This window comes from Bombus impatiens, unplaced genomic scaffold (assembly GCF_000188095.3).
Source record: "Bombus impatiens unplaced genomic scaffold, BIMP_2.2 scf_0852, whole genome shotgun sequence".
In the NCBI taxonomy this organism is placed as follows: domain Eukaryota; kingdom Metazoa; phylum Arthropoda; class Insecta; order Hymenoptera; family Apidae; genus Bombus; species Bombus impatiens.
The window spans coordinates 183802-192330 of record NT_177271.1 but is presented as its reverse complement, the minus strand read 5'-3'; the positions used below and the strand labels follow the sequence as shown (position 1 = coordinate 192330).

The window sequence follows — 8529 nt, the reverse complement described above, 5'->3', positions numbered from 1 at the left end:
ATTTGTTTTTTCACGTACAATCATCTTTTTGCCGATACTATATTATAAAAAAGCCTTATAGCCATTTTTAGCGCCAAAATATCAATCAAAAAGTAATTGTGAACTTTGGCGCTAGCTGTATCGAATTATAGATAAACGCTGTAGTGTAGAATACACACGCATGTGAAAAAAATTCCATAACCTATAAGGTATTCCCGCGCGAAAGTTCATAGATCCTAAAGTGTTTGATATGAAACTATGCTTATCACTGTTATGTATACTAGTATATATACATATCGGTGATGCTTATCCTCTATTGCTTTTGTATTTTGAGCTCTAAGCTTGAATATCTGATTTGAAGATCTGAGTTGCCTTCAGAAAGCGGTGGGGATAACAGATAACACAGACAGCACGGCCACATTCTAACAAGATACCACTGTATTTCCAGGTAGTATTGGCTATGCTTTTGAATAATTAATGTAATGTAGATTCCTATGATAACATATACACGTGTTAAACAACAATGTTTAGCATGCAAATTGTATGTTGTACTTTTGATATTTCCAACAATTCAGTGATTATTCGTTATTGAATTTTTTATTTTTGAGATTAATTTCTGCTAAATTTAACGCATTTCATTTGTTAAAAGTTATTTTAATGTATATGAATTTTTAAGTAACAGATTGTTCAAATTTATGAATGTATTTCGTTTATCTTAATGAGAAATCAGACAAACATGCAACACTTTGTTTATAATAAAGTTTTATAAGCATGTTTAAAAAAATACCATACATTTTTTAAAAATAATTATTTACATAAGTATCTTTTTGTTATTTTTAAATATATATATAGCGAATTAAATGCGATACAAAATTAACTTTTATAGATATCTTAATTTTTTTTCTAAATTTTTACGATATTTGTTAAATACTCTAAAATAATTTGATATACTATTAGATATACTATTATGTAGGCTTGTTTATATAAGACTACTATGAGTTTCTCTCATTAAAAAGAGAAAAATAATAATATTTATAACATTACATTTGTTGAGGTTTATATTATATTTATATTTGTAGAATAAGAAATTTATTTATTTATTTCTATATTTCTATTACGTTAAAAATTTTACTGTAAGGAAGTGTTAAAAATAATATTTAAGCCTGTAAAATGTTATTCCATTTAAAATTTTTAATTCTAACCTTAAAAAGTTTCATTTTGTTTTTGACAGATCTGTATGTTTAAATTCATTTTTATCAAGAGAACTTTAGTAATTTATTAAAATAGGGATTCAATAAAAACATAAAAATGAAAATGCTTGCTGTAATAATATAATTTCATAAATTCTTTGTCACTCCTTTTATTCTGACTGGAAGCAAATTGGTGTAAATGAAATATTTTTTTAATTTTATTTGTAGTTATGCAAAAGCATTCAGATATTCAGGGAATGTATATTGAAACAAGAAAAATAATTCTAATTATTCCTATGCATAGAGTATAAAAAAATATCATGGCTTTCACAGATGGATACCTGCAGCTATGGAGATTTGAAAAATGAATCTTGGTCTTAAATTTCAAGGTTAAATTTTTATTTTATTCACATACATTTGTTGTAAAAAAGAAATTATACAACAGTTAATTATGTCTACAAGACTATAAGTTAAAGTTCTTGCACTAATGTTATTGCATAAATTAGCTCCTGTAAATAAATGTACTTGCTATATGATTTTAGTTAATTTGTAGAAATGTATTGTTATGATTTATATTTTGTGGTGTGTATTATTATTCAACACTTATGGTCAGAAATATTAAATATTTGATCAATATTATTTTTGTATGATGTCTGCACATAGAACAATTTATCAAGTAATATTTATAAATATTACAAACTTTGAGCTTGTTTTTGTGAATTTTAAGGTTGAAATAAATTGTAAAAATGACTGCTGAATACATTTGCTTAGATTTAGCTATGAAAGCTGATGAATATTTTTGTTATGCTTTATACATTTTGTATATTAATTTCATCAAAAGAGATTTAATTTTTAGTTCAGTCTTCCTAATTAATTTTATAAATATTACAGGATATCCTGCTAAATGGAGCAGGTTAAGGAGAGACCAGAACTGCTTCATTGCAATCACTCTCATAACATATTACAAAACTTAATGCTTAGAGATTTGGGACTTTTATATTACAAATGCTATAAAACTACAACACGTGCATTAGAATCAGCAGCTGAAATGAAATTAGTTGGAAGAAAGCATAGAGAATTGGTAATTATAGAACTATTACTCTATAGAATTATATAACTATTACTCTTATAGAAATATTTAATATCATCTCATCTATTACTTTAATTCTTTTTAGGAATATGATCTGCCAGGATATCCTAGAGCAACATTTTTAATGGTTTTCAGTCCTGACGGGTAAGAAACTAATTATTAAGCAATTTTTTATTGCAAATTAATTTATTCTATTAAATTTTAGCACTAAAATAGCATCAGCCCATGGAAATCACAGTGTTTATATTACTGATGTAGCAACTAGAAAAAACATTAAAATTCTTTCTGGTCATCCACGCACTCCATGGTGTATTGCATTTCATCCCTCTTCTAGTTACATACTAGCATCTGGTTGCCTTGGTGGTCAAGTACGGGTTTGGGATTTAAGGGTTAGTAGCTTTATTTCACTATAAGAATAAACTATTGGACATCTGAAAGTCTTAATCATAAGAAAGATAATCTTGGGTCATAATGTCCCAATAATTTCTTTACTCCTACCTCAATTATTTGACCAGTCTTATTACTGGTATTTTTTGTATAAGAGTATTTACAAGTTATAAAATGTTATACTATTTATACTATTTATTTACAACATATTTTATGGGAATAGGATGATAGCAAGGTTTGGAATGCGACAAGTCGGACAGTTATAGCTTCTCTTGCCTTCCATCCATCAGAAAAATTACTTGTTATAGCAACAAATAATCAAATACACTTTTGGGACTGGAGTCGACCTGAACCCTTTGCAGTAATATCTACAAAGTCTACCATAGAAAAAGTAAGGTAAGTTATGGTACATTGTGTATTATAAAGTAAATTATAAACTATAAACTTTGATAAATACTAAGTAAAGTAAATCAAATTTATATAAATTTGATATTTGTGAAAATATCAGTTCCCTTTTATATTTTAAAAATATAATTTAAAAATATTTCCTAAATTATTATTTCTTCTATTATTCTGCCTCCCTATATTAAAAAGTATATATTTCTGCAATATTTGTAGTGTGCTTATTATATAAAAAACTACTGATTTATAATAATAAAATCTAAGATTTACATTTATTTTATATTTGCCAGAATCAAACATAGTTATATTAGATTATATGTTTCAGATATGTAGCTTTTGACAATTTAGGAAAGAAATTAATCACAGGCATTGGAAATAATTATATAAGAGAATCAAGAGTATTCAGGTATGTATGATATACATATCACTAGATATTCTTTAACATATTACTAATCGAATTTTATTATTTTTTATTAAATTATGCAGATCCCGTTTAAGGCCTCCGAGAACGACGCATAATAGTCAAGTACCATGTAACCATCCTGAAAGAACTGATCAAAATGAAGCGATTCAATCGTCTAGAACCATGGGACCCGAACCTTCACACAGTACTCAATCGAATTTACACGGTAGTGTATCAGTAGGTAATGATGAAAGCTGCATACTACTATATCCCTATAATTCAAGGCGGGGAACAGGAAGAGGAAGAGGGGAGTTGAATCCTCTACATGAGGAGGATGAAAGAGCTCCTTCTTCGGGTAAGTAATGATACAAAAAATTTAGAGTTCTAATTAGAATTTTCTTTGTGACTTAGGAATCATGGTATGTTATTTATAAGACTAATTAGAACAAAGCATATTTGAGTACTTACTTATTGTTAAGAAATTTTGGAAAATAATGCTGAGGAAATAATTTGAACACAATGTGTCTTTTAGAAGATTTTAATTCAAAATTTCTGGAAAAATATTTTAGATAGAAAAACATACTTCTAAGTAAAAATAGTTTTGAAAATTATTCCCTTATTATTTTAGTCTTAATGCTAAAAAAATAAAATGAGTTTATACATTTATCAGACAAAAAATGTTTTCTATCATCATCTAATATGTATCTGCTATTTAATTAATTTATAGTTCTGAGGCACCTTATACTTTTACATGCACCTTCAGACAGTGATTATGGGTTTCGTTATATAAAAACAGAACTAATAGGATTTATATGCAATGAAATATTAAATTTTTTAGAAGATGTCTCAGCAGTAGTGTTAAACTTCTCAGGAATCTCCAGTTATCGTGTGCAAGCATGGGACTTCTCTAAGGGGGAAATACCTGATATTAAAAACTGTAAATATTATTATCACTATTATATTCCATATTTGAAGTAGAGTAATTTATTCATGAAGTACTTCTTATATTATAGCTGAAAAAAATGTTGTTATACACAAGTGTAAAATACGTAATGACGCTAGCATAAATATTTCCTCGGACGGAAAACTATTGGCAACATGCTTTATGGGAGCTGCAGGTGAGCAACTTTTTAAAATTAATATATAAATGCATTATGTGTGTAGTATTTGTATAATTTCAAATAATATTATTTTGATATTATAACATATATTTATATCACATATTACAGTCCCACACAATGTTATTTTTAGGAGTTTACAGTTTACAATGGGAAACGTTAGGAGAAGAAATTTATTGGGCGGAAGTATATAATTCTGTGATTTCTGTATCAATTTCGCCGACACAGGAGCATCTTTTAGTAGGTCTAGCAAGGAGTGCTATTGGAAAAGAATATACTATGGCTATTATTTACAGACTAACACATAAACAATCTGAAAGTAACAAACCACGTATGCAAGACTTGGACTTTAATAATCTAGCGAAATATTTACATTTCATGAGTAAAAGGAACACTATGTTGTGGGTTAGAGATTTACTACAAAGTAATCAATCAACTGGAGGACATACAAGCATAAATTGTATCAGGTGGGCACCACAACCTGGCCAAGGTTTAATTTATGCTACTAACACTGGCCGGTTAGCTATTCTTCATTAACGTAATTACAATGTTATTGTAAAAATAGAAATTCGACGATTATTTTATCGATATTTTATCGAAAAACAATTGTGTACGAAGACAGAAGTTTATTGTTACATGTCTTTCAAGGGATATATTATCAGAAACATAATAAAACTTACTATTAAGTCACCAATATTATACATTTCGACAAGCAATTTAATACACTGTAATTTAATTTTTCCTTTATTAATTTAATTAAATCCTTTTGTGTGGATGATTTTTTCAATTCTAATATTACAAAAAGACTAATGTATTAGTATTAGCTAATATTAGTACATATTTGTTGAAAGTAAAAAGTGCAGGGTACTTGAATGGAAGATTTATAAATAAATTCATATATATTTTTAAAGATTTTTCTAATTTTATTACATTAATAAACATTTAAATATAAAAAGAAATAAATTTAAGTAAATATTTTAATATACGATAACTAGTAGGTTGTTGTATGAATTGTTAATTTTTCTACTAACGATAATGAAAGTATTCTTTTATATAATATTTATAATACCATATCTGATGAGTAAATATAAATGAATTGTTATCACTGTCACATTCAATATATCGTAATAGACGAAATTCCTTATACAGAATAATGACTTAAACCACTACTGGCCATGAAAGAAGCCCCTTATTTGGCTTTGTCCTCCTCTAGATCTCTTAGAGATCAACAGATCTATTATCATCTCTTTCCTTTTCTATCTCATTCTTAAAGCTATAGGCGAGTAGGTTGTATTACAAGTTTTCCAAGCTATGGAGTAAGTTGAACAAGACTGACTTAATTTGTATGTATATAACTTGTATACACATAGAATTATTTATTTACAACAAATAAAAATAAAAGGTATAGAATTATTTACAAAAATTTTTAAATAGTAGAACTTATAAAAAGCATTAACAAATATTGTTAAATTATTAATGATGCATGTTTGAAACTACTTTCTAGAAATTATATGCGTGTATAGCACCATTAACAAAATAGAAATGTATATTAATGAAAAAAACTACATATAGTTTTATAATTATCAATATGTATATAACTTAATTCCGGATTCGGAATATAAATAATTTTGATATTATTTTAAATAAACAATTATACAGTCAACTTGCGAAAATTAACCATCATCATATAATAGACTGTGCAGTAATTCAGGAGTCTCTGGTTGTTTTAAGCAAAGCGGTACTTTGTCTTGTACATTTGTAGAATATTTATTTTGTCCTAATTGGCCAAGATCGCGATCCAGAATTGTTTCAATTTCCTCATCAATATATAAAGAATTTTCATATATTTTTGAGGCATACGAACTACTCTGCTCTGTAGAATTTATAGTTTCGTTTATCGTATTTTGCAATTCGATCTCTGACATGTTAACTGTATGGAAATTATTTAACGTTGTAGGTATATCACAGTCAACTATTTGATCATCGTATTGAGTCTGTCTTCTTATTTCAGTTACAGAACTATTCATTTGATGATACTTCACTTGATGCACTTTTAAATTACCAGTTTGAGAGAATGTTTTTAAACAGAAAGTACAATGATATGGTCTCTCACCAGTATGGCATCTTGAATGCCTTTGTAACTTATATTTTGTTACAAATTGCTTACCACATTCAGGGCATGTAAATGAATTGCTTTCCATTTGCAGACTTTGATTATTAACAGACTGTTCCATGTCTATGTGAAAATTTATCATATGAGATTTCAATGAAACTTTATAACGAAATGATTGATGACAATTTGCACATTGAAATAGTTTCTTTCCTTCGTGTCTTTCTTTATGCTTCATTAAGATTTCTTGTTGATTGAATGACATTTTACAAATCTAAAAAAATATTACTATTTTACTAAAATACAAAAAGATTTTTATAATCTCCTAATGTGTTCAATGCATTCAATGTTTATTTATTTAAATAAACTAAATAATTACGAACATTACAAACAAAAGGTCTTTGTCCAGTATGAATACGTTTATGCCTGTTTAAATGTGATTGACATCTAAAACTTTTAGCACATATTGGGCATGTACTTTTCTTTACTCCCTGCTTGTTTAAGGTATTTTTTACTAGTGTGTCACTTTCTTTCAACTGGTATAACATATCCTGTAAATATAATACTGATATATTTATTCAAAATAAAAAATATTTGTGATGTAATAATTAATCTACAATTAAATAGAATACTTTTTACATTAAATGAGCTATTTTGAAGTCATTTTTTAAAATCTTCAGTCAAAAATCTGTTGAAATTATATGATTGATATTTTGTGCACATATTATTGATATGAAACTATTAAAAACTATTTTACACTTAAAGCAGAATTATGCATTTAATTACAAATAGTTAAAAATCATTTTATACTTCTGCAAAATCAATTTCCAAAGATGGGGCTGCAAGTTGTTTCTGCACATTAGCTACCATCAAACAGAACTCATCAAATACATATATCTTTTGTTCGCAATCACTACAAACATATTTGGAAAATGCATCAGAGTTTGAAATATTTATCACCTGTAACAAAAAAGGTATAAAAATAAATTCTTAAAAAATTATATCTTACAGAAAGTATATTTGAATTATACCTCTTTAGAGAAATATTTATTTATAATCGACATTAGTACAATCCCTTTAACTTTGTCTGTAAACAAATCTGTGCCTTGCTGTTTCTCTTTTCCGCAGAGGCGACATAGCCTTAAGTTTGTTTTATGCAACATCATTGTTCTTTTATCATATATACAGTTGTAATTTTCCAAAAAATGAGTAAATAAATACTACGATTGTGTCACAAACCTCTTAAAGTGATACGTACAATTATGTATATTATTTCATGTTTTTTATTAAAACATGCACTATCGTTATTAATTTAGAAGTTGCATGTGAGTTTTTAAACATTTTTTAGTACGTTGCTTTTCAACTTATCTGCATCTGTATACATGTATATACTGACAGATACACACATAGTTAAAGTAAATGCATACCATTCAGTTTTCGTATAACTTAGGTTCTGTATATATGTAACCATATAGGAACTATTCTAACAGTGGTTCTCAACAAAAACAACGTTACACATCCAAAGCTATAAATCGATTACGAAGAAAGAATTACAAGAAAAATCACTTCGTAATGATTTTCTAAAACAAAAAAACAAAAAAAAAAAAACAGAGAACACAAATACATTATATCGCTAAGAATTATTTTATAAATACTAACAGTATTTCGAAAACATGTATGAATATAAATTTATTTTTATCACCGATATAAATCTTTTTATTTGGAAGATTACAAATTGTATAGAGGAGATAAACAACTTTAATAAACAAATTGTAGGCCTCTAATTATTTAAAAATTATTCGATATTAGAGTCTTCTATATGAAAAGAAAATTGGCTAATAGAACTATTG

General features: G+C 26.9%; 2 protein-coding genes across 9 annotated transcripts; one reads left to right on the top strand and one right to left on the bottom strand.

Annotated features, from left to right (window-relative positions):
- The first annotated feature begins 22 nt into the window (after nucleotides 1-22).
- On the top strand, nucleotides 23-5305 carry LOC100745912 (activating molecule in BECN1-regulated autophagy protein 1). 8 transcript variants are annotated; one of them, XM_033323231.1, is made up of 11 exons: nucleotides 23-427; nucleotides 2061-2250; nucleotides 2345-2403; nucleotides 2465-2648; nucleotides 2870-3042; nucleotides 3374-3454; nucleotides 3535-3806; nucleotides 4179-4388; nucleotides 4465-4569; nucleotides 4703-4809; nucleotides 4866-5305. In XM_033323231.1, the coding sequence occupies exons 2-11, from the start codon at nucleotides 2074-2076 to the stop codon at nucleotides 4875-4877; spliced, it is 1380 nt and encodes a 459-aa protein (XP_033179122.1). In that variant the 5' UTR covers nucleotides 23-427; nucleotides 2061-2073; the 3' UTR covers nucleotides 4878-5305. The 8 variants fall into 8 exon arrangements, with proteins under 8 accessions (XP_033179122.1, XP_033179118.1, XP_012246157.1 ...); XM_033323227.1 differs by adding an exon at nucleotides 1503-1558 and having other exon boundaries at nucleotides 4703-5305; XM_033323228.1 differs by lacking the exon at nucleotides 23-427 and adding exons at nucleotides 1016-1033; nucleotides 1503-1558 and having other exon boundaries at nucleotides 4703-5305.
- A 525-nt stretch (nucleotides 5306-5830) lies between these two features.
- On the bottom strand, nucleotides 5831-8180 carry LOC100748306 (gastrula zinc finger protein XlCGF58.1). The gene is made up of 4 exons (XM_012390743.3): nucleotides 7711-8180; nucleotides 7490-7639; nucleotides 7063-7230; nucleotides 5831-6953 (listed from the first exon to the last, which is right to left on the bottom strand). Exons 1-4 carry the CDS (start codon nucleotides 7843-7845, stop codon nucleotides 6243-6245), a joined length of 1164 nt encoding a protein of 387 aa, XP_012246166.1. The 5' UTR covers nucleotides 7846-8180; the 3' UTR covers nucleotides 5831-6242.
- Between the last annotated feature and the right edge of the window lie 349 nt (nucleotides 8181-8529).

Bases quoted from the DNA above. Each gene is read 5' to 3' on its own strand.
- LOC100745912 (XM_033323226.1), top strand. From the start codon at position 2,074: ATGGAGCAGGTTAAGGAGAGACCAGAACTGCTTCATTGCAATCACTCT. The intron at 2,404-2,464 runs GTAAGAAACTAA...ATTAAATTTTAG, and splicing joins ATGGTTTTCAGTCCTGACGG to CACTAAAATAGCATCAGCCC. The intron at 2,649-2,869 runs GTTAGTAGCTTT...TTATGGGAATAG, and splicing joins TACGGGTTTGGGATTTAAGG to GATGATAGCAAGGTTTGGAA.
- LOC100748306 (XM_012390743.3), bottom strand. From the start codon at position 7,845: ATGATGTTGCATAAAACAAACTTAAGGCTATGTCGCCTCTGCGGAAAA. The intron at 7,640-7,710 runs GTATAATTCAAA...TTTTTGTTACAG, and splicing joins ATAAATATTTCTCTAAAGAG to GTGATAAATATTTCAAACTC. The intron at 6,954-7,062 runs GTTCGTAATTAT...ATATTTTTTTAG, and splicing joins AAAGACCTTTTGTTTGTAAT to ATTTGTAAAATGTCATTCAA.